The sequence below is a fragment of the Aulonocara stuartgranti genome (genome assembly GCF_965226115.1).
Source record: "Aulonocara stuartgranti genome assembly, chromosome: 2".
Classification (NCBI taxonomy): domain Eukaryota; kingdom Metazoa; phylum Chordata; class Actinopteri; order Cichliformes; family Cichlidae; genus Aulonocara; species Aulonocara stuartgranti.
The window spans coordinates 31,430,922-31,456,325 of NC_138940.1; the positions used below are offsets into that span (position 1 = coordinate 31,430,922).

The window sequence follows — 25,404 nt, forward strand, 5'->3', positions numbered from 1 at the left end:
TTTGTCGACTCAGGGAGCTTCTGTGTATGTAGGTACTGTTAAATAGCTATGAAGATCACTACAGGATCACGAACGATGAAGGGTTACTGGTTTGTTTTTCATGTGGCCGTATTGCTGCTTTTTGGGAAGGAGGCTTTTTCTCAGATACGATATACTGTTCCAGAGGAGGTTGCAGATGGAACTGTAGTTGGAAATATTGCGAAAGATCTGGGCCTTGACATCAATTCTTTGGCTGATCGACGTTTTCGTGTTGTGTCTGGAAATACGGATGCCTTTTTTGAGGTAAACCAGGACAATGGGGCTCTCTATGTTCGCAAGAAAATCGACAGAGAGGTTCTCTGTCAAGGAAGTGGCGCATGCTTACTGGAGCTTAAAATTCTTGTTGAAAACCCACTGGAAATGCATTATGTAGTTGTGGAAATTACTGATGTAAATGATCATTCTCCTAATTTCTCCGAAAGAAATCAGAGATTTGAAATAGCCGAACATACACTGCCGGGAAGGCGGTTCCAGCTACACACCGCTCGTGATCCTGATGCAGGACTTAATTCCATTCATACCTACACCTTAACACCAAATGATCATTTTGAATTAGATGTCCGCCAAAGTGACGAGGACAAAATACCATTTTTAGTCCTAAAAAAGTCGCTGGACAGAGAGCAAAAATGCAACCATTCGCTTGTGGTTACAGCAGTTGATGGGGCTAAACCTCCAAGATCCGGAACCCTAAATGTTACAGTTATTGTTCTAGACAGTAATGACAATCGCCCAATGTTTAGTAAGGATATTTATGAAATTTCAGTCCCAGAAAACGTTTTGGTTGGCACCAAAATATTTAAAATTAATGCGACAGATCCAGATGAAAACTTAAATGGAGCAGTTGAATATAGCCTTGGAAAAACTCTAAAGAAGAAAGTGTATGATATATTTGAACTGGACAAGTTAAGTGGGGAAATTATAGTAGAGGGATTGATTGACTATGAAGAAAATGACGTTTACAAACTTGATATTGAGGCGTCCGATAAAGGAACACCCCCACTGACGGGTGAGTGCAGAGTCATCATAAAAATCACAGATGTTAATGACAATCCACCAGAAATAGAAATCACGTCACTATCAAATTCAGTATCCGAGGACTCCAAGCCTGGCACAGTTATTTCTCTACTCAGTGTAACAGATAGAGATTCCGGAGTGAACGGAAATATTATTACAAGCATAATCTCAGACGTGCCTTTTGAATTAAAGCCTTCGTATAAGGAAAATATATATTCAGTTGTAACCAAGGGACTTTTAGATCGAGAAAAAGTGTCTTATTATGAAATAACAATGAAAGCCACGGATTGTGGTGAGCCTCCACTATCTACTTTTAAAACCCTTAGCATTCAAATATCAGATGTAAACGATAACATCCCACAATTCTCGCAGAATCCACTACAGGTTTACCTGTCAGAAAACAACGTTGCTGGAAAGCCAATATTTTCAGTAAGCGCGACGGATAAAGACTTGAACGACAATGCAGCCATTTCATATCACGTTGTGAGAGAAGGGAGTAAAAATGATATAATGTCTTTCCTAAGTGTGAATTCAGACAATGGACAAATCACTGCGCTGAAAAGTTTTGATTTTGAAACGCTGAAAACTTTCCAGTTCCAAGTTGTTGCCTCAGATTCTGGAACTCCGTCACTAAGCAACAACGTCACAGTCAACGTCTTCATCCTAGATCAGAACGACAACGCTCCAGTCATCCTGTATCCACTCAGCTCCAACGGCTCTGCTCAAGGCGTGGAGGAGATTCCCCGAAACGTCAACGCAGGACACTTGGTGACTAAAGTCAGAGCCTATGACGCTGATATAGGATATAACGGCTGGTTGCTCTTTTCACTGCAGGAAGTTACTGACCACAGTCTCTTTGCTTTGGACCGCTATACAGGACAGATCAGAACACTTCGCTCATTCACAGAGACAGACGATGATGAGCATAAACTGCTCATACTGGTCAAAGACAACGGCAACTTTTCTCTCTCAGCAACAGCTACTGTGATTGTCAAGCTTGTGGAGCCCAAAGAGGCTTTTGCAGCTTCTGATGTTAAAAGTGCAGCAAAAGATGATGAGGACAGTAATGTCATATTTTACCTCATGATAACTTTGGGCGCAGTTTCTGTGCTTTTTCTCGTCAGCATCATCGTGCTGATTGCAATGCAGTGCTCCAAATCCACAGACTATACTTCTAAATATCTGCCAGAGACTAATTATGATGGGACACTGTGTCACAGCATCCAGTACAGATCAGGAGAGAAGCGGTACATGCTCGTTGGACCCAGAATGAGTATAGGATCTACTATAGTCCCGGGTAGCCATGCAAACACATTAGTTCTACCCGACAGGCGGAGAGCATCTGAAGAGGTAAGACCTTAACACCCTTTTGTAAAAGCATTTTCCCTTTCCGTTTTCGGCTTGCTTTACAATATCAGTTATAATGGCAGCAAGTAGCATAATGGTGCAGTGGGTCACGCTATTACTTCAAAGCAAGAACCTTTGGGTTCGTCTGGCTGGGTGGAGTTTGTACGCTTCCCGAGCCACTCTGTTCAATGTGCTAAACACCAGCTGTTTTCGTGCTGTTTTTTAGATCATATTCACTGATAAATTATAAAGCCATAATAACAATAACAATAACAATAACAATCCTTTGTGGTTTTGCGAACTATTCGCTGCCCTTGGTGCTGATTGTTTATTTTTTCCCTTTCTTTTTATTTCTTTGAGCATGTGTTGGGAGCCTTTACTGTCTCTCTTGGTAGTTGTTTATATGCTACTTTTTGGAATTAAAGTTATGTGGGAGAGCCTGTGATCGCTATCCATGGTTCCAAAAAACTATCAGGCTATCAGGTGAAGGAATGTTAAAGAAACACAATGATTGATTAATGCCATTATTTGTTGGAGCAAGTTATCAGCAAGTTTTTATGGGGTAAACCGAGAGAAAGAGGGAAGAGACTAGAACAATGTTAAATTACTAAATTTCTATTGGTTGTTCGAGATCCAATCAACTTTAATTCAGTTCTTAGCTTGTAGCTTGTTCTCAGTAGCAGTGTTACTCATCTAGTCACACTCAGGTTATACAATTGCTGCATGTGTTACCGTTTCCTTGAAATCACACTACAGCAAAACAGTCATCATTATGACGTAGTATGTCCCGCTTTGCATTGTGGTGTTTTTGAAAATGAAGTACTTTAAAACATGATTACATTTTCATTTTTTACTGTAGTTACCTTTGAGACGGTTTTAATTACCAATACTATTACCAATATTATAGCTAAGCTGCAATAACCAGAATAGTTTCTTGTGAATAGGAGAACAGTTTTTGATATTACTATGTTACATTTTCTGGTTACGTTTGTCAACCTCCGCTTTCTGTTGGTGTTACAATTACAGGTATCTTTGGTAACGAGAGCAGCTATGTCAAGAGCAGCTATCGCTGTCTGTAGTGCTGAACTATACTGTGGCGCGTTGCCGGTTCCATTCAAAGTAGGGTGTTAGATTAATATACTGTTATGTAAAAGCAGAAAAATTAAATCTTTCTTCAGTACTATTAAAAAATGAATACAAAATTCAACTGGTGAAATTCAGGGGAAAGAAATACCTCACGTATCCTTAAGTAAGTGGATAGAACTCTTTTATCGCTATTGTCCTCAGTGACAAATTTTGCACATACAATACATACCTATACTGGTCCTTACTTAAAATCATCAGAAATAAACACACAGAGTTGTCCTCTTGGTGTCACTATAACATAAATGACCAGAAAACACAGTCCCTCCCCTAACAAAGCTTTTTGTCTGGTGGTTCACAGCAACGAATGCATAATATCTAAAAACGGGAGTCGGATGAGACCGTGAAGTAATCGCAAATATAATTATTATAGAAACAGATTCAGGTGTCATCGTGTGCAACTGGACAACAATGAGGAATGGAAGACCGTATCGATGCTGTGAGTGCTTCTGGGTTGCTTTTTATTTGACACTGCTGCTGGTTTTCGGAAAGCGGGCTTTGGCTGATTTGAGATACTCTGTTCCGGAGGAGGTCAAAGAAGGAACTACTGTTGGAAATGTGGCCAAGGATCTTGGTATTGACAAAACCTCTTTGACTGATCGTCGGTTCCGTGTTGTTTCTGGATTTAAGGACGCGTTTTTCGAGGTAAACCCGGACAATGGGGCTTTACAGGTTCGTAAGAAAATCGACAGAGAAAAGCTTTGTCACGGTAGCGGTTCATGCCTCATTGAGCTAAAAATCCTTGTTGAAAATCCCCTGGAAATGCATCATATTGCTGTAGAAATTGCTGATGTAAATGATCACTCCCCCAGCTTTTCTGAAAAGGAGCAGACCTTTGAAATGGCCGAGCATACATCTCCGGGAACACGATTCCAGCTTCACCCGGCTCGTGATCCTGATGCTGGAATAAACTCTATCCGCATATACACACTAACGTCAAACGAGCATTTCGATATTGAGATTAGTCAAAGTGATGAGGACAAAATACCATTTCTAGTGCTGAAGACATCTTTAGACAGAGAACAAAAGAATAAACACTTGCTAACTGTAACAGCAGTTGATGGAGGTAAACCTCCAAAATCTGGCACGCTTAATGTATCCGTTATTGTTCTTGACAGTAATGATAATCGCCCGACATTCAGTCGGGAGACTTACCAAATTGAAATAAAAGAAAATGTCTCTGTTGGTGCTGTTGTTGCAACTGTAGCTGCTATAGACCCAGATGAAGGCACTAACGGGGAAATAGAATACAGCCTGAGCAAAACATTAGCGCGTAAAGTTTATCAGATATTTGAACTGGATAGTGTAAGTGGACAAATTACGCTAAAAGTAGCATTAGATTTTGAGGATTCTGAGATTTATAAACTAGACGTTGAAGCATCTGATAAAGGACAACCTCCATTAATCGGAAGGTGTAGAGTAATAATAAAGATACAAGACATTAATGATAATGCACCAGAAATAGAAGTCACGTCACTATCAAATACAGTAACCGAAGATTCAAAGCCTGGCACAGTTATTTCACTTATCAGTGTAACGGATAAAGACTCTGGACTTAATGGAAAAATAATTACACACATGACCGACAATGCACCTTTCGAATTAAAACCTTCTTACAAGGAAAACATATATTCCGTGGTCACGAAGGGAGTGTTAGATCGAGAAACTGTACCAGAATACGAAGTAATAATAACAGCTACAGACTGTGGTGAGCCTCCTTTATCGAGTTTTAAAACTCTTAGCATTCAGATAGCAGATGTAAATGACAACAGTCCACAATTCACCCAAAACCCATTACAGTGTTACCTGACAGAAAATAACTTCGCAGGTGCGCCAATATTTTCTGTGAGTGCGGTAGACCTCGATGCAAATGAAAACGCAGCTATTTCATATCATCTTCTGAGAGAAGGTGGTGAAAATTATGTAATATCTTTTCTAAATGTGAATTCAGATAATGGACAAATCACTGCGCTGAAAAGTTTTGATTTTGAATCGCTGAAAACTTTCCAGTTCCAAGTTGTTGCCTCAGATTCGGGAACTCCGCCACTAAGCAACAATGTCACAGTCAACGTCTTCATCCTGGATCAGAACGACAACGCTCCAGTCATCCTGTATCCACTCAGCTCCAACGGTTCTGCTCAAGGTGTGGAGGAGATTCCCCGAAACGTCAACGCAGGACACTTGGTGACTAAAGTCAGAGCCTATGACGCTGATATAGGATATAACGGCTGGTTGCTCTTTTCACTGCAGGAAGTGACTGACCACAGTCTCTTTGCTTTGGACCGCTATACAGGACAGATCAGAACACTTCGCTCATTCACAGAGACAGACGAGGCTGAGCATAAATTGCTCATACTGGTCAAAGACAACGGCAACGTTTCTCTCTCAGCAACAGCTACTGTGATTGTCAAACTTGTGGAGCCTAAAGAGGCTTTTGCAGCTTCTGATGTTAAAAGTGCAGCAAAAGATGATGAAGACAGTAATGTCATATTTTACCTCATGGTAACTTTGGGCGCAGTTTCTGTACTTTTTCTCATCAGTATCATCGTTCTGATTGCAATGCAGTGCTCCAAATCCACAGACTATACTTCTAAATATCTGCCAGAGACTAATTATGATGGGACACTGTGTCACAGCATCCAGTACAGATCAGGAGAGAAGCGGTACATGCTCGTTGGACCCAGAATGAGTATAGGATCTACTATAGTCCCTGGAAGCCATGCAAATACATTGGTGATGCCAGATAGGAGGAGAACATCTGAGGAGGTAAGACTAACATATAACACATACTGTGCATCCAGCTCAGATGTGTCAGCTGTTATTTGGTCTGCAAGATTAAACCTTTTGATAACTCATGATGAATGAATTAATGGGTTAGTTGCTTTTTGAATCCATATCAATACAAAAATGTGTACAAATTCAAAATAATTACCAATACTATAACGTTTTCTTTCATTATCAATATAAAGAAAGCCTATGAGTTTGTTTGTTTTAAGATTTCTTTTAGTAGAAATATCGGAGAAATATATACAACAACACCCACTACTACTGTTACTAACAGAAACAAAAACAACAACAATAATAATAAAGAGAAGAAGAAGCAGAAGAAAAGAAGAAGAAGCAAATATTGCGCAGCGTTTTGTCTCGAATCCTGCATGTACGTCCTTCCGACGTGACGTGTTAAATTGTTACTGTGGCGGAGTTCACTAATATACACCGTTTATTTTCTCAATGACACATGAGACTAATAAAAAGTCTCTGACTGTAAAGATGGCGCAGCCCTTCCCTTAGCATATTATAGTGTGTTTGCTGCAACTTGAGTTTATCTGCTGACTTATGTTGATGTGGCTGTTGTTACTAATGTATAGGAAAACCTTTCAGAGTATAAATCGTCTAAAATGTTGTCCTCTTGGCGTCACTGTTACACCGAGCATTCCATAAAGGAATTAGGTCCTCCCCTAAGAAGGCTTTTGTTTGATACCTCACAGCAAAGCTGATGTGAGTCGGATGAGGCGGTGCCATATGTTTTCTTTACATACTTTACGAAAAGCCAAGGATATATAAATTGAGCTTCCTAGAGAAATATGTTTTATGTGTAAATGTGTTGTTTGAGAAGGATGGCTGAGAGAACACGAAGCAGAACAGGCAACCGCTGTTGCTTTGCTTTTCATTTGTCTTTGCTGCTGATTTTCGGAGAGCAGGCTTTCGCTGAACTGAGATACTCGATTCCAGAGGAGATGAAAGAAGGGACTATTGTTGGAAATGTTGCTAAGGATCTTGGTCTTGACAAAACCTCTTTGGCTGATCGTCTGTTACGTGTTGTATCGGGCTCTAAGGATGCGTTTTTCGAGGTGAATCCGGACAATGGTGTGTTACTGGTTCGTAAGAAAATCGACAGAGAGGAACTGTGCCATGGAAGTGGTGCTTGCATGATAGAGCTAAAAATGCTTGTAGAGAACCCACTGGAAATCCACTATGTAGCTGTAGAAATTACTGATGTAAATGACCATTCCCCGAGTTTTTCTGAAAAACAACAAACCTTTGAAGTAGCAGAACAATCATCCCCGGGAACACGATTGGAACTGCATGCGGCCCGTGATCCTGATGCTGGCATAAATTCTATCCGCACATATTCATTATCTTCAAATGATCACTTTGATATAGAGATTAGTCAAAGTGATGAGGAAAAAATACCATTTCTAATTCTGAAGAATTCCCTAGACAGAGAAAAAAAACATAAACATTTCCTCTTTGTAACCGCGGTTGATGGAGGTAAACCTCCGCGATCAGGAACGCTTAATGTTTCCATCACTGTTCTTGATACTAATGATAATCGCCCGACGTTTATACAGGATACTTATCAAATAGAAATATTTGAAAACGTTTCGGTTGGGACGACTGTTGCAAACGTAAATGCAACAGATCCGGATGAAGGGACAAATGGGGAATTAGAGTATAGCCTTAGTAAAACATTAGCGCGTAAAATTTATGACATATTTGAACTGGATAGTGTAAGCGGAGAAATTACACTGAAAGGAGGGTTGGATTTTGAAGATTCCGAGGTTTATAAACTAGATGTGCAGGCGTCAGACAAAGGAACGCCTCCGTTAACAAGCAGGTGTAGAGTGATTGTGAAAATTAAGGACGTCAATGACAATCGACCGGAAATAGAAGTCACGTCACTGTCAAATACAGTAACCGAAGATTCAAAGCCTGGTAAAGTTATTTCACTTATCAGTGTAACGGATAAAGACTCTGGAGTTAATGGGAAAATTATTTCACGGATAACTCAGGGCATTCCTTTTGACTTAAAACCATCCTATAAAGAAAATACTTACTCAGTTGTTACTAGCAGGTTTCTGGACCGAGAGGTGGTGTCACATTATGATATTACAATAGAAGCTACAGACTGTGGTGAGCCTCCTTTATCCAGTTTTAAAATTCTTAGCATTCAGATAGCAGATGTAAATGACAACAGTCCACAATTCCTGCAAAACCCATTACAGTGTTATCTGTCAGAAAATAACTTCGCAGGTGCGCCAATATTTTCTGTAAGCGCGTCGGACAACGATGCAAATGAAAACGCAGCTATTTCATATCATCTTCTGAGAGGAGGTGGTGAAAATGACGTCACAGCATTCCTAAATGTGAATTCAGATAATGGACAAATCACTGCGCTGAAAAGTTTTGATTTTGAAACGCTGAAAACTTTCCAGTTCCAAGTTGTTGCCTCAGATTCTGGAACTCCGTCACTAAGCAACAACGTCACAGTCAACGTCTTCATCCTAGATCAGAACGACAACGCTCCAGTCATCCTGTATCCACTCAGCTCCAACGGCTCTGCTCAAGGCGTGGAGGAGATTCCCCGAAACGTCAACGCAGGACACTTGGTGACTAAAGTCAGAGCCTATGACGCTGATATAGGATATAACGGCTGGTTGCTCTTTTCACTGCAAGAAGTTACTGACCACAGTCTCTTTGCTTTGGACCGCTATACAGGACAGATCAGAACACTTCGCTCATTCACAGAGACAGACGAGGCTGAGCATAAACTGCTCATACTGGTCAAAGACAACGGCAACGTTTCTCTCTCAGCAACAGCTACTGTGATAGTCAAACTTGTGGAGCCCAAAGAGGCTTTTGCAGCTTCTGATGTTAAAAGTGCAGCAAAAGATGATGAGGACAGTAATGTCATATTTTATCTCATGATAACTTTGGGCGCAGTTTCTGTGCTTTTTCTCGTCAGCATCATCGTTCTGATTGCAATGCAGTGCTCCAAATCCACAGACTATACTTCTAAATATCTGCCAGAGACTAATTATGATGGGACACTGTGTCACAGCATCCAGTACAGATCAGGAGAGAAGCGGTACATGCTAGTCGGACCCAGGATGAGTATAGGATCTACTATAGTCCCTGGAAGTCATGGAAATACTCTAGTGCTTCCCGACAAGAGAAGAACATCTGAAGAGGTAAGATGCCTTAAATGGCCAAAACTCTAGTTTTGCTTTTAGTAGAGTTTGACAACAAACTTGTCTTGATTTGCCATTTAGAGGTGTTGGTGAATGCTGTCAGTGGTGCTGAAACCACGCGCTATTTATCTTCTTCTTTCTTTCCTAACACCATGAAATTTGACATGTCCTTCTTAACACAAGTGCAAGTATCAACTTAAAGATGAGATACTTTAACATGCACTATTATCCAGGGAAAAAAAAAACTTTGATAGTCACTTGGTGTCACTATCTGAGCAGAAAAGTGTTTAAAGATAAGCTCTTTGTCAGCAGTATGGGACCTCCTATTTGTGGGATGGGTTTCACTCTATGCCTCCTCTTCATTTAGAGCATATATTCATCTTATGTGAACCTGATACTGCACGGTAGCCTGTCTGGTGATATGAATATTTTTTATTATTTTTCTCAACTCGTGGAAAACTCTGTATTGTAAATCACAGAGGAACATTTTTATCTCCTAATTATGGAGCGAAAACAACCTGGAGCATCAAAAGACGAATTGCGGTGGATCGCTTTCATTGTTGTAGTTATTCTAGTGTGGAGCCGCGCTTCGGCGCAGATCAGATATTCCATTGCCGAGGGAGTCAATGAAGGAACTGCTGTTGGAAATATAGCAAAGGATTTGGGATTGGAAAAGAATACATTGAAAGAGAGAGGATGTCGCATTGTTGAGGGTTCATCGGAGTCGTTTTTTCACGTGGACCAAAACGATGGAATACTATACGTTGACCGTATAATTGACAGAGAGAAGGTTTGTGAGAGAAACACAGCGTGTTTGATCAACCTAAAAACAGTGCTTGAAAACCCTCTTGAAATTCATTATGTGACTGTGGAGATTCAGGATGTGAACGATCATGCTCCTAGCTTTTCAGTTAAACAGTACCGTCTCGAAATTTCAGAGTCAGTTTTACCAGGTTTGCGCCTCCAGCTGCAGGCAGCGCATGACCCCGATGTTGGTCAGTTTTCTGTCCAAGAGTATAAGCTCAGTCCCAATAATCACTTTCGATTAGAAGTTAAAGATCGCGGAAAAGAGGGAAAAATACCGATTTTAGTTTTACTCAAGACGCTAGACAGGGAAACAAAGAAAATTCATAAGCTACTTCTTTCAGCTATTGATGGAGGGAAGCCAAGTAAATCTGGAACAGCTGAAATATTTATCGATGTGTTAGACGTTAATGATAATATGCCAGTTTTCAATGAAGACACGTACTCGGTACTTGTGAACGAAAACACTCCCACCGGTACAACAATAGTAAAAGTAAATGCTTCTGACTTAGACGAGGGATCAAACGGTGAGCTTATCTATTCTTTAGGTAGCAATGTAAACCACAGGATACGCGAACTATTTCGTGTTGATCCAAACACCGGTGAAATTATTATTCAAGATGTGCTAGATTTCGAATCAGAGGAAAGCTATGAAATTGATATACAAGCGTCTGATAAAGGCTCGGCTCCGTTAAGGACAGACAAAAGTGTGTTGGTGAAGATTGTTGATTTGAATGATAATGCCCCTCAGATAGAGGTCACTTCGTTTTCAAAGGCAATACCCGAGGATGCAAGACTGGGAACTACTGTGGCATTAATCAGTGTTATCGATAAAGACTCTGGTCTTAACGGGAAAGTAATTTGCTCATTTAATGAAGAAGTCCCTTTCAAATTGTCACCTTCAACACACGACAACATGTATTCCATAAGTACAAAATCGCCACTGGATAGAGAAAAGCAGGCCATATATGATGTAACAATAGTTGCAAAAGATGCAGGCACACCCTCGCTAACTTCTGTAAAAAGCATTACTATTATTGTATCGGATGTGAATGATAACAGGCCGGAGTTTTCAGCAAACCCTTACACTTTTTATGTTACTGAGAACAATTTACCAGGGGTTTCAGTGTTTTCTGTGAGGGCATCAGACCAGGACGAGGGTGAAAATGCCCATATTTCATATCATATCCTGAGAGACGAAAAAGAGAATAGTAAACTTTCTTCATACAGTCTTAATATCAATTCTGATAATGGGGAGATATTAGCGCTGAAAAGTTTTGATTTTGAATCGCTGAAAACTTTCCAGTTCCAAGTTGTTGCCTCAGATTCTGGAACTCCGCCACTAAGCAACAACGTCACAGTCAACGTCTTCATCCTGGATCAGAACGACAACGCTCCAGTCATCCTGTATCCACTCAGCTCCAACGGTTCTGCTCAAGGTGTGGAGGAGATTTCCCGAAACGTCAACGCAGGACACTTGGTGACTAAAGTCAGAGCTTATGACGCTGATATAGGATATAACGGCTGGTTGCTCTTTTCACTGCAGGAAGTGACTGACCACAGTCTCTTTGCTTTGGACCGCTATACAGGACAGATCAGAACACTTCGCTCATTCACAGAGACAGACGAGGCTGAGCACAAACTGATCATACTGGTCAAAGACAACGGCAACGTTTCTCTCTCAGCAACAGCTACTGTGATTGTCAAACTTGTGGAGCCCAAAGAGGCTTTTGCAGCTTCTGATGTTAAAAGTGCGACAAAGGATAATGAGGACAGTAATGTCATATTTTACCTCATGATAACTTTGGGCGCAGTTTCTGTACTTTTTCTCGTCAGCATCATCGTGCTGATTGCGATGCAGTGCTCCAAATCCACAGACGATACTTCCAAGTATTTACAAAAGGCAGATTATGATGGGACACTGTGTCACAGCATCCAGTACAGATCAGGAGACAGGAAGTACATGCTTGTTGGACCCAGAATGAGTATAGGATCTACTATAGTTCCGGGCAGCCATGCAAATACTCTGGTGATGCCAGACAGAAGACGCCCACCTGAAGAGGTGAGTAATAACGTGTTGCCATGTATTCTATCTATTCTACTCCGAGTAATGATTTTTGTCATTATTCTCAATGGTGGTGAAACTGGATTTGGATAGAATTTCGACAATGACCTCAAACACGTCAGTTTAGTGATGCAGTTGCCATAATTATTTGTCAGCTTGATATCATAAATTGTACTATTACACATATTCACAAGGTGGCGGTACCTTGTCAGTATAACGCCTTATAGCGTCTCTGAACGTCATACTCGAGTCCAACCACGCTACATGCAGTCTGATTTGAGAGCGTTTAGTTGAAAGACTTGCTCTAAGCGTGTGGTGACTATTATTTTATACTGGCAAATAATATACGAGAAGTGGATTTATTTCTTGCTGCTATGGAGACAAAAATCTAAACATGTGGCGAATGATGAAAGCGTTTGGATTTTTACGTTTACCTCACAGTATGAAACAAAGGCGACGGGAATCATGGCGACAGCGATCACCACTCATCAGCGTTTTTGTTGTGCTTTTATTTTTCACAATCGCTTCAGGACAGCTGAGGTACTCTATATCAGAAGAGCTAACAGAAGGGAGTGTTGTTGGGAATATCGCTAAAGATTTGGGAATAGATCTGAATATAATGAAGCAGAGGGGATTTCGCATTATATCTGGCTCGACTGAACCTCTTTTCAATGTAAATGAGGATGATGGGGTCCTTTACGCAAAGCGCAAAATAGACCGAGAGAAAGTATGTAAGGATAATAATGTTTGTGTAATTAGTCTCAAAACTGTGCTTGAAAACCCACTAGAAATACATTATGTCATAGTGGAAATAGCGGATTTAAACGACCACTCTCCTGCATTTCCCGACAAAGCTCAGAAACTAGAGATCTTTGAGTCTGCATTACCAGGAGCACAGTATCAGTTACAAAACGCTCACGATCCGGATAGTGGCACAAACTCTATCCAACAGTATAAAATAAGTCAGAACGACCATTTTCGTTTAGAGATTAAAGACAGAGGCAAAGATGGTAAAACTCCAACTTTAACGTTGGGTAAACAGCTAGACAGAGAGGTTAAAAGTAGCCATAAATTGGTGCTCATGGCTATAGACGGTGGAACACCTCAAAACACGGGCACAGTTGAAATATACATAGATGTTTTAGACGTTAATGACAACATGCCAGTGTTCATCCAAGATACATATTCAGCAGTACTACAGGAAAACACCCCGGCTGGCACAACAGTCATTCAGGTTAACGCAACCGATTTGGATGATGGTCCCAATGGGGAAGTAGTTTATTCATTTGGCAGTGGCGTAAAAGGTAAAATTCGAGAGCTTTTTGATATAGACTCTGTTACTGGGGAGATAATTGTAAAAGGTCACATAGATTTTGAAGAACAAGACAGCTATCACATTGATATACAAGCCTCTGATAAGGGAAGCATTCCACTTAAAACTTATAAAAGTGTGATAATTAACATTGGAGACATAAATGATAATCCCCCTGAGATAGAAGTGGCATCGCTGTCAAGTGCAGTTTCAGAGGACTCTAGACCAGGAACAACGGTCGCGCTTCTCAGCATTACAGATTCAGACTCTGGGTTAAATGGAAAAATAATCAGCTATATCGCAGGGGACAGCCCTTTTACACTAACTCCGTCAATACAAGATAACATGTTCGCCGTGGTCACCAAGTCACAGATGGACAGAGAGCAACAATCAACATATGATATAACAATAATTGCAAAGGACGCTGGTGAGCCAGCCTTAACATCGGAAAAGACAGTAAACGTGTTTGTGTCAGATACGAATGATAATAGTCCGCAGTTTTCAGCGAGTCCCTATACGTTCTTCATTGCCGAAAATAACCCACCGGGAGCTTCTGTGTTTTGTATAACCGCATCCGACAGTGATGATGGAGATAATGCGATTATCTCATATCATATTCTTAGGAATGCGGGTCATGAAAATAAAGTTACATCATTTCTAAATATTAACTCCGAAAATGGGGATGTTTCAGCCCTGAAAAGTTTTGATTTTGAAACACTGAAAACTTTCCAGTTCCAAGTTGTTGCCTCAGATTCTGGAACTCCGTCACTAAGCAACAACGTCACAGTCAACGTCTTCATCCTGGATCAGAACGACAACGCTCCAGTCATCCTGTATCCACTCAGCTCCAACGGTTCTGCTCAAGGTGTGGAGGAGATTCCCCGAAACGTCAACGCAGGACACTTGGTGACTAAAGTCAGAGCCTATGACGCTGATATAGGATATAACGGCTGGTTGCTTTTTTCACTGCAGGAAGTGACTGACCACAGTCTCTTTGCTTTGGACCGCTATACGGGACAGATCAGAACACTTCGCTCATTCACAGAGACAGACGAGGCTGAGCATAAACTGCTCATACTGGTCAAAGACAACGGCAACGTTTCTCTCTCAGCAACAGCTACTGTGATTGTCAAACTCGTGGAGCCCAAAGAGGCTTTTGCAGCTTCTGATGTTAAAAGCGCAGCAAAAGATGATGAGGACAGTAATGTCATATTTTACCTCATGATAACTTTGGGCGCAGTTTCTGTACTTTTTCTCGTCAGCATCACCGTTCTGATTGCGATGCAGTGCTCCAAATCCACAGACTATACTTCTAAATATCTGCCAGAGACTAATTATGATGGGACACTGTGTCACAGCATCCAGTACAGATCAGGGGAGAAGCGGTACATGCTAGTTGGACCCAGAATGAGTATAGGATCTACTATAGTCCCGGGTAGCCATGCAAATACACTCGTACTTCCTGACAGGCGGATGACATCTGATGAGGTAAGATGAACAGTTTACCTCTGTGCTGTATTTTAACAGCTCAAAATGGTGATTTTTACTTTAATGATATGTTCACGGATCAAAAATTAAATCTATTATAATCAAATCATCGTCCTCTAGTTTATATTTTTCGAATTTAAATTATTAAAATCACCTGCCTTCATACAGTTGTTAAAATCTTTTTTGCCACTATATATAGAACTTGTTTCAAATATACAACTTTTTTCTCGTTTTGTACTATCAATATTGGAACAATGGGTCATGATTATAGGTCCTTTATGTACATCACTTATATTGCTGCTATGTTGTAGCTAGCATTAGCATACATGAGGATCCTAGACTCGTTAGCTTCACAGCTTCAGCTTATCTGTCCGTTTTATTACCCTCTAAATATGCCAGTGTAAATACTCCTGGTATTTCAGTCGGATTTGTATTTGTTTCGTATTTGTCTGGAAGTTTACCTTTTACATTGTCGCTTTCCGCGGTGCTGAAATTTTCTGTGGCAAGTTCGTGTCCCTCTGACTGGAATTGCATTACAACAACAGGCAGCGTAATCATGAACAGCAACAGCACATGCATGGAGTAATGTCAAAAGAAATTTGGATAGAACGGTTTTGCTTACTTTTGTTTTAGAATGGTGAAAGTGGAGTAGGCTGAATGTTTTTCTTTTCTTTTTTTCTAAATTTGGTTACAACATTTATTATCTCGACAAGTTTGCTGTTTCTGAAGCATGCTTCTTTTTGAAGTCTGCAGTGTGATTGTTTGTCACTTGGTGTCAGTGTAAGGACAAATAATGCTTCCACAAGGTTACAATTATATACACAAGAGCCATCCCCTTCCTTTAAAACAGTCGAATGGAGGACGTTTCTGTGTGTGAAGGACTAGAGACAATTTAATCGCTAAGAATTTTTATTCTGAAAAACTGTCAGATTGTAATAACGGGTGTGGCGGAACAATCCTATTTGAGTGTATGAGTGTAGCGATTTGAAAGTTGCTTCATTTCGCTGTTTCATCTTTACGCCATGGAACAAAGGCGATGCCTAACGTGGAGAACGAGGAGAATATGGATTGTATACATTTTGGTTTTGGTTCTGGTCTGGAAGACCGCTTTGGGACAATTTAGATATTCAATTTCAGAGGAAAATACAGAAGGAACTGCTGTTGGAAATATCGCGAAGGATTTAGGTCTCGATAAGGCTACACTGAAAGAGAGGGGGTACCGCATTGTCTCCGGCTCAGCAGAGCCTCCTTTCCGAGTAAACACAGATAATGGGATCTTGTATGTGAACCGAAAAATCGACAGAGAGGAAGTGTGTGACCGAAACAAGATGTGTGTTATCGACCTAAAAACAGTGTTAGAAAATCCACTCGAGGTGCACTACGTGGCAGTGGAGATTCTGGATGTAAACGACCACGCACCGATCTTTCCTGAAAAAGAAAATACGTTGGAAATTTCTGAATCTGCACTACCAGGAGCACGATTTCAGTTACAAGCAGCCCGTGATGCTGATAGTGGTTCGCTGTCTGTCCAGCAGTACAAGCTGAGTCACAATGAACATTTCCGTTTAGAAGTGAAAGACCGGGGCGAAGACCGTAAAACACCGAGTTTAGTCCTTCAAAAATCACTTGATAGAGAATCTGTTAAAACTCATGTGTTGCTTCTGACAGCCTTTGATGGAGGTAAACCTCCAAGATCTGGTAACATGACAATAATTGTTAATGTTTCCGATGTTAATGACAACCCTCCTGTTTTCAGTAAGGAGGCATATAGTGCGCACCTCAAAGAAAATTCTCCTTTTGGTACGACTGTGATTCAAGTTAATGCAACAGACCTGGATGAAGGATTAAATGGTGAGGTTGTGTATTCATTTGGAAATGACGTGGAAGCACGGGTACGTGAACGTTTTGACTTAAATCCGGTTACTGGAGAAATCATAGTGGCGGGACAAATAGACTTTGAAGAAAGCGGCAGGTATGAAATCGACATTCAAGCATCCGACAAAGGAGCAGCTACAATGACAACAGACAAAATCGTCATTATTAATATAATTGACGTAAATGATAATGCACCAGAGATTGAAGTGACATCTTTTTCTCATGCACTCCCTGAAAATTCAAAACCAGGAACCACAGTGGCGTTAATTAGTGTCAAAGACTCCGATTCTGATTTGAATGGAAAAGTAGTATGTTATGTAAGCAAAGATGCTCCCTTTTTGCTCGCACCTTCTTTACAAAGTAACATGTATTCTCTAGTAACGAAACAGGTTTTAGACAGAGAACAACAATCCCAGTATAATGTCCTGATAGTTGCTAAAGACGCAGGCAAACCTTCCTTATCATCGGAGAAAAGTATAAATATTGTTATTTCAGATGTGAATGACAACAGCCCTGAGTTCTTACAGAATCCATATACTTTCTACATAACTGAGAATAATAGCCCAGGGGCGTCGATCTTCTCAGTGGCAGCCCGAGACAATGATGAGGGAAGTAATGCTCTTATTTCATATCTTATCTTAAGAGAAAGGGGGGGAGAAAATACGCTCACCTCTTTTCTAAATATTAATTCTGAAAATGGAGAAATTGTGGCACTGAAAAGTTTTGACTTTGAAATGCTGAAAACTTTCCAGTTCCAAGTTGTTGCGTCAGATTTTGGAACTCCATTACTAAGCAACAATGTCACAGTCAACGTCTTCATCCTGGATCAGAACGACAACGCTCCAGTCATCCTGTATCCACTCAGCTCCAACGGCTCTGCTCAAGGTGTGGAGGAGATTCCCCGAAACGTCAACGCAGGGCACTTGGTGACTAAAGTCAGAGCCTATGACGCTGATATAGGATATAACGGCTGGTTGCTCTTTTCACTGCAGGAAGTTACTGACCACAGTCTCTTTGCTTTGGACCGCTATACAGGACAGATCAGAACACTTCGCTCATTCACAGAGACAGACGAGGCTGAGCATAAACTGCTCATACTGGTCAAAGACAACGGCAACGTTTCTCTCTCAGCAACAGCTACTGTGATTGTCAAACTTGTGGAGCCCAAAGAGGCTTTTGCAGCTTCTGATGTTAAAAGTGCAGCAAAAGATGATGAGGACAGTAATGTCATATTTTACCTCATGATATCTTTGGGCGCAGTTTCTGTACTTTTTCTCGTCAGCATCATCGTTCTGATTGCAATGCAGTGCTCCAAATCCACAGACTATACTTCTAAATATCTGCCAGAGGCTAATTATGATGGGACACTGTGTCACAGCATCCAGTACAGATCAGGAGAGAAGCGGTACATGCTAGTTGGACCCAGAATGAGTATAGGATCTACTATAGTTCCGGGCAGCCATGGAAATACACTCGTGCTTCCTGATAGGAGACGGACACCTGAAGAGGTAGGGTTATTTTATATTAGCTAACAGTGGCTTAATGAGTTTTTTGAATGGTATATGGGAGAATTTGATTTCATTTAAAGCGTTTTTAGTTTAATTTTTATTATATTTAACAAGAGTAATACTTTTACCAGTACTCTGTGTTCACTCTCCATGGTGCTGATTTGTTACTAGTGTCACAAATGTCGGGCATTAGTAAACACTGAAAACCGTTTTCCTCTTCCACTTGTGGGTTTTTGGTAAGGTTATTTGTGTGGTATTTTTTGCTGATGTTTTCTACTTAGTATATGCTAACTACACAGTTACAGTAAAGCACAACACATAATGTATACGTGTTGTACTTATACAAGTACTTTGTACTTGTATATTTTCAAATGTATTCGAGTGTCCAGAGTTGGGCTTTGTGCAAAATCCGGTCCTATAGGTCAATAAAGACCTGTTTACGTCAGCGTGAGAATATAACTCATCTGGGGGATTTTAATTTTTTTCTTTTTTTTTTAACTGTAGTCTGTGTAAATAACAAAACCTAACGCTTGATGTCAGTGTAGTTCAGTGGTTCTCTGTATTTGGCAGTACCTTACGTCACGAGTGGTATTTCAACCGAGCCGATATGCTATTTTTCTCTCAAATAGCAAATTTCAAGGTAAGATCGTGATTCACGGCAACGAGTGTGCTTTATTTTCAGAGCATTCCCCCAAAACAGATCCTGGTTAACATACAGGATCATCGGACACTGGCTGGCTTTGCAAGCAGGGATTTTATGGACTATTTTCAGTCATCTTTGTCATGGAACAAAGGGAAGGCAAAGCACGGAAGGACCGGCGGTGTTGGTTCGTCTTCATAATTGTTTTGGTTATTTTATGTAGCGGAGCTTTTGCACAGATCAGATATTCCATATCCGAGGAGGTTCAAGATGGAACCATCGTGGGAAATATAGCTAAGGATTTGGGGCTTGATAAGAGTGCACTCAAAGGCAGAGGATACCGCATTGTAACAGGCTCAACGGAATCACTGTTCCAGGTGAATCAAAACGATGGCATCCTGTATGTGAAAAGAAGGATAGACAGGGAAGAGGTGTGCGAACGAAGCAGTGCATGCACCATCAATCTAAAAACCGTGCTAGAAAACCCACTAGAGATTCACTATGTGGCAGTGGAAATACTAGACATAAATGATCATTCTCCCGTTTTTCCAGAGAAAGAGAAAAGGCTTGAAATTTCCGAGTCGGCTCTACCAGGAGCGAGATTTCAGCTACAGGCCGCGCGTGACCCCGATGTGGGCCAATTCGCAATTCAGCAATATAAACTAAGTCATAATGAATATTTTAGAGTAGAAGTAAAGGACCGTGGCAAAGACCAGAAAATACCATTCTTAGTTCTGCAGAAGCAGTTAGACAGAGAAACAAACGAGAAGCACAAGTTACGTTTAACAGCCGTTGATGGAGGGAAACCGGCGAAATCAGGCGATATAGAAATCACTGTGGATGTACTTGATATTAATGACAATTCCCCAGTGTTCACCAAAGAGCTGTATTCTGCTACACTTAAAGAAAACATCCCCACTGGTACTGTCGTCATTCAAGTGAATGCAACAGATTTGGACCAGGGAGCAAACGGTGAAATAATATATTCATTCGGTAACGAAGTCGATCCAAAAATAATGGAGCTTTTTAGTATAGATGCAAACACTGGCGAAATTCATGTAACAGGTAAGTTAGATTTCGAGAAAAGTACAAGTTATGAAATTGATATTCAGGCATCTGATAAGGCACAGGTTCCATTAAAAACTGGCAAGAGTGTCGTGATAACCGTTGCTGACGTGAATGACAATGCACCTGAGATAGAAGTGACATCATTTTCTAGTTCTATCAAGGAAGATTCAAAGATAGGAACTACAGTGGCCCTCATTAGTGTCACCGATTTAGACTCTGGAATCAATGGTAAGGTCATTTGCTCAATCAAACAAGGAGTCCCGTTTACGTTATCTCCATCATTACAGGAAAATATGTACGCTATAGTTACCATCTCCCAGTTAGACAGAGAAATTACTTCTCAATATGATGTCACGATTATTGCAAAGGACTCAGGTGAACCTCCCCATTTAACTGAAAAGACTATAAGCGTGGTTATATCAGATGTAAACGACAACAGTCCAGAGTTTTCAACAAGTCCTTACACGTTTTATATCACAGAGAATAACAGTCCAGGAGCCTCCGTATTTGCGGTGAAAGCCTCTGATCGTGATGAAAATGACTGTGCACGCGTTTCCTATCATATCATCAGAGACGGAAGTGAAGATAATAAAATCAGTTCATTTCTAAATATAAACTCGGATAATGGGGAGATTTTAGCGCTGAAAAGTTTTGACTTTGAAACGCTGAAAACTTTCCAGTTCCAAGTTGTTGCCTCAGATTCGGGAACTCCGTCACTAAGCAACAACGTCACAGTCAGCGTCTTCATCCTGGATCAGAACGACAACGCTCCAGTCATCCTGTATCCACTCAGCTCCAACGGCTCTGCTCAAGGTGTGGAGGAGATTCCTCGAAACGTCAACGCAGGACACTTGGTGACTAAAGTCAGAGCCTATGACGCTGATATAGGATATAACGGCTGGTTGCTCTTTTCACTGCAGGAAGTTACTGACCACAGTCTCTTTGCTTTGGACCGCTATACAGGACAGATCAGAACACTTCGCTCATTCACAGAGACAGACGAGGCTGAGCACAAACTGATCATACTGGTCAAAGACAACGGCAACGTTTCTCTCTCAGCAACAGCTACTGTGACTGTCAAACTTGTGGAGCCCAAAGAGGCTTTTGCAGCTTCTGATGTTAAAAGTGCGACAAAAGATGATGAGGACAGTAATGTCATATTTTACCTCATGGTAACTTTGGGCGCAGTTTCTGTACTTTTTCTCGTCAGCATCATCGTGCTGATTGCAATGCAGTGCTCCAAATCCACAGACTATACTTCTAAATATCTGCCAGAGACTAATTATGATGGGACACTGTGTCACAGCATCCAGTACAGATCAGGAGAGAAGCGGTACATGCTAGTTGGACCCAGAATGAGTATAGGATCTACTATAGTACCTGGGAGTCATGCGAATACACTCGTGCTTCCTGACAGGAGGAGAACATCTGAGGTAAGGCATACCTTAAAATATAACGTTCTTCCCCTAAGTTGTACTTTTCATTTTAATCACTAGTCATACAAAAATGCATCCTTTTCATCTCCCTCACCTCGATCAGAGCAGCTGTGATATTTTAAAGTGTCTCATTGGACATTATTATAATACCTTGTTATTCTGAAATTATTGAGCAACAAATCAAGGTTGATTTATTTCAGACAAGTGAGTGTTTTTAGCTACCAGTCAATTAATGAGATACAAAAATGTGCGGGACTCACTCAGTGAAAGCAATTTGCAAACTAAATAACTATCCTTGGTGCTGAAAAGTGCCTTGCTTCGTTTCAAGGTAATTCTGCAGTGACACGATTTGCTTAACTCGTGAGATAACAACAATACAAATTTAAAATACTCGCTGGTTCTGCGTGAAATAAAGAGATTATATATTTTTTAATTTGTGTTGGATTTGTAATCTTCTGATGGACACTAAATCTCTTCTTCGCTTTTCATAAACCGATCATACTGCTCTAATAATCCAATATGAAGCCAATTTTCTGTAATGAGAATAAAACTCGCATGGTGTCAGTGCGATATAGAAAACCTTCCCCCCACAAGCTTGTCCTTACTGCTTTTTGGTTCCACCCCTTAGCTATTTCACATCGACAAGGGGAGCATCGTTTCGCGGATTGTTCTCTGGGTTTACACCAGGTTTTGCATGTACAAATATCACAGGAGTGTTTGCAAGAACGAGGTTGTTCTTTTTTTGCATTTCCAACAGATTTATAGTCATTGTGATGGATTATTGAAAATTTTCGTTTTCATCATGGAACAAAGAAAACGCCAGTCGGAAATGAGGAGAGGATATCTGGTCGGATGCGTATTTGCTGTGCTTTTGTGGACTGTAGCATCAGCGCAGTTGCGATACTCGATCTCCGAGGAGGTTAACGAAGGAACTGTGGTTGGAAACATAGCAAGAGATCTGGGATTAGATAAAAACACGTTGAAAGACCGGAAGTATCGGATTGTTTCAAGTAATGCGGATCCCCTGTTCTATGTGAATCCAAACGATGGTGTTCTGTATGTGAGCAGAAAGATTGACAGAGAGGAAGTGTGTGCGCAGAGCATTGCGTGTGTAATAAATGTTAAAACTGTGCTAGAAAACCCACTGGAGGTCCATTATGCTAGAGTAGAAGTGCTGGATATAAATGATCATTCACCCAGCTTCCAAGACAACCAGACAACCCTTGAGATTTCAGAGTCAGTATTACCCGGGACACGATTTCAGCTGAAAGCAGCACGTGACCAAGACAGTGGACAGTTTTCCGTGCAGCAGTATAAACTTAGCAACAACGATCACTTCCGGTTGGAAATTAAGGATAAAGGAGATGATGGAAAAATACCTATTTTAGTTGTTCAAAAATCCTTAGACAGGGAAGCTGCAGGGAGCCATGTATTATCACTGACGGCGCTGGATGGGGGTAAACCTCCGAAATCAAGCGAAATGAATATTCTGGTAAATGTTCTTGATGTTAATGATAACGCTCCTGCTTTCTCTAAAGATGATTATTCTGTTACGCTCAATGAAAATACACCACTTGGTACAATAGTCATACAAGTAAATGCAATAGACTTAGATGATGGACCTAACGGAGATGTAGTTTATTCATTTGGTAAGAGTATAAATCAAAAAGATTTAAATTTCTTTGCTATCAGTCCATTAACAGGAGAGTTAAGCGTTAAAGGGTTGATAAACTATGAGGAGAGGGAAAAATACGAAATAGAAATCCAGGCGTCAGATAAAGGTATGGCTCCTCTAACTACAGAAAAGAGCGTAAAAATAAAGATTGTTGACTTGAATGATAACGCACCTGAGATTGAGGTAACATCATTTTCAAGCTCAATCCCAGAAGATTCCAGACCTGGAACTACAGTAGCTCTTATTAGTGTAAACGACTTGGATTCTGGTCTTAATGGAAAAGTTATTTGTTTCGTAGGTGAGGATGTTCCGTTTGCTTTATCACCATCTTTACAGGATAAGATGTTTTCATTAGTGACCAAATCCCCTCTGGACAGGGAAAAACAGTCACAATATGAGTTGACAATAACAGCAAAAGACGCAGGTCAGCCTCCGTTATCATCTGAAAAGACAATAAGCGTTACGGTGTCAGATGTGAATGACAACCGTCCAGAGTTTTCACTCAGCCCATATACTTTCTATGTTACTGAGGGGAACAGTCCAGGAGCTTCAGTGTTTTCTGTTAATGCCTCTGATCGTGATGAGAATGACAATGCGCGCATTTCGTATCATATTATCAGAGACGGAAGTGAAGAGAATAAAGTCACTTCATTTCTAAACATAAACACTGAAAATGGCGAAATTTTAGCGCTGAAAAGTTTTGACTTTGAATCGCTGAAAACTTTCCAGTTCCAAGTTGTTGCCTCAGACTCTGGAACTCCGTCACTAAGCAACAACGTCACAGTCAACGTCTTCATCCTGGATCAGAACGACAACGCTCCAGTCATCCTGTATCCACTCAGCTCCAACGGTTCTGCTCAAGGTGTGGAGGAGATTCCCCGAAACGTCAACGCAGGACACTTGGTGACTAAAGTCAGAGCCTATGACGCTGATATAGGATATAACGGCTGGTTGCTATTTTCACTGCAAGAAGTGACTGACCATAGTCTCTTTGCGTTGGACCGCTACACAGGACAGATCAGAACACTTCGCTCATTCACAGAGACAGACGAGGCTGAGCATAAACTGCCCATACTGGTCAAAGACAACGGCAACGTTTCTCTCTCAGCAACAGCTACTGTGATTGTCAAACTTGTGGAGCCCAAAGAGGCTTTTGCAGCTTCTGATGTTAAAAGTACAGCAAAAGATGATGAGGACAGTAACGTCATATTTTACCTCATGATAACTTTGGGCGCAGTTTCTGTACTTTTTCTCATAAGCATCATCGTGCTGATTGCAATGCAGTGCTCCAAATCCACAGACTATACTTCTAAATATTTGCCAGAGACTAATTATGATGGGACACTGTGTCACAGCATCCAGTACAGATCAGGAGAGAAGCGATACATGCTAGTTGGACCCAGAATGAGTATAGGATCTACTATAGTTCCGGGCAGTCATGCAAATACACTAGTGCTTCCTGATAGGAGACGCACATCTGAAGAGGTAAGGAATATTCAACATTTTCCAATTAAATAAATGCACAGTACATTCGCATTCATGCACTGATTATAGTTTGTGGAAATTTGTGTTTACAACTAATACTTATGGAAACAACTTGAGCGATATCCAAGAACATCTGCCAAGATTTTATTCGTAAGAATTATTCTTCTCTCTGTGTGTCAGTATAAAATGAAATGAGTTAGGCTTTTCTTTAAAATACGAGACAAGTCATTTTAGACATAGAGTATATTTAATATATTAAATGCCATTCTAAAGTCAAACAACTTTTAAAAAACATCCAGCTGCAAAGACAGATTAAGGAACTAAAACAGATTTAAAAAACAGTATTTTAATTAGGGGTGTTTTTACGTTTTTCTTCTTTATAAAAAATATGAACGATAACAACGCATAACTCAACTGGACCAAGGTGAAGTTTCTGACTATCGCTTTACATGGTGTTGAAAATCCTGTTTCAAGTATGTGTAGTTGTAACTCATATAACGAACCAGGAATCTTAACTTGTTCTTTGCAACAAT

At 40.7% G+C, this 25,404-nt stretch overlaps 5 protein-coding genes across 9 annotated transcripts in view; all 5 read left to right on the plus strand.

Moving 5' to 3' along the window:
• Positions 1-25,404, plus strand: part of LOC309713847 (protocadherin alpha-C2-like) — a 199,247-nt gene that overhangs the window by 23,440 nt on the left and 150,403 nt on the right. Inside the window, exon 1 of one of the 5 annotated variants that reach the window (XM_082545727.1) lies at positions 10,003-12,381. The exons of 2 other annotated variants lie outside the window; for them this stretch is intronic. In XM_082545727.1, coding sequence (XP_082401853.1) covers positions 10,018-12,381 — 2,364 coding nt within the window. In that variant the 5' untranslated portion in view covers positions 10,003-10,017. Of the gene's footprint in view, positions 1-10,002; positions 12,382-19,289; positions 21,709-22,498; positions 24,872-25,404 lie in introns of those variants that run through there. 2 more of the 5 variants (XM_082545730.1, XM_082545728.1) reach the window with 2 other exon arrangements.
• On the plus strand, positions 49-2,415 carry LOC309715783 (protocadherin alpha-8-like; the record flags this gene model as incomplete). The annotated part of the gene is made up of 1 exon (XM_082549172.1): positions 49-2,415. The coding sequence occupies one exon, from the start codon at positions 49-51 to the stop codon at positions 2,413-2,415; it is 2,367 nt and encodes a 788-aa protein (XP_082405298.1).
• LOC309715787 (protocadherin alpha-8-like) lies at positions 3,903-9,545 on the plus strand (the record flags this gene model as incomplete). Its single annotated transcript, XM_082549187.1, has 2 exons — positions 3,903-4,188; positions 7,395-9,545. The coding sequence occupies exons 1-2, from the start codon at positions 3,955-3,957 to the stop codon at positions 9,543-9,545; spliced, it is 2,385 nt and encodes a 794-aa protein (XP_082405313.1). The 5' UTR covers positions 3,903-3,954.
• Positions 12,704-15,193, plus strand: LOC309714166 (protocadherin alpha-3-like; the record flags this gene model as incomplete). Its single annotated transcript, XM_082546402.1, has 1 exon — positions 12,704-15,193. The coding sequence occupies exon 1, from the start codon at positions 12,779-12,781 to the stop codon at positions 15,191-15,193; it is 2,415 nt and encodes an 804-aa protein (XP_082402528.1). The 5' UTR covers positions 12,704-12,778.
• On the plus strand, positions 16,073-18,591 carry LOC309715791 (protocadherin alpha-3-like; the record flags this gene model as incomplete). The annotated part of the gene is made up of 1 exon (XM_082549204.1): positions 16,073-18,591. Exon 1 carries the CDS (start codon positions 16,207-16,209, stop codon positions 18,589-18,591), a length of 2,385 nt encoding a protein of 794 aa, XP_082405330.1. The 5' UTR covers positions 16,073-16,206.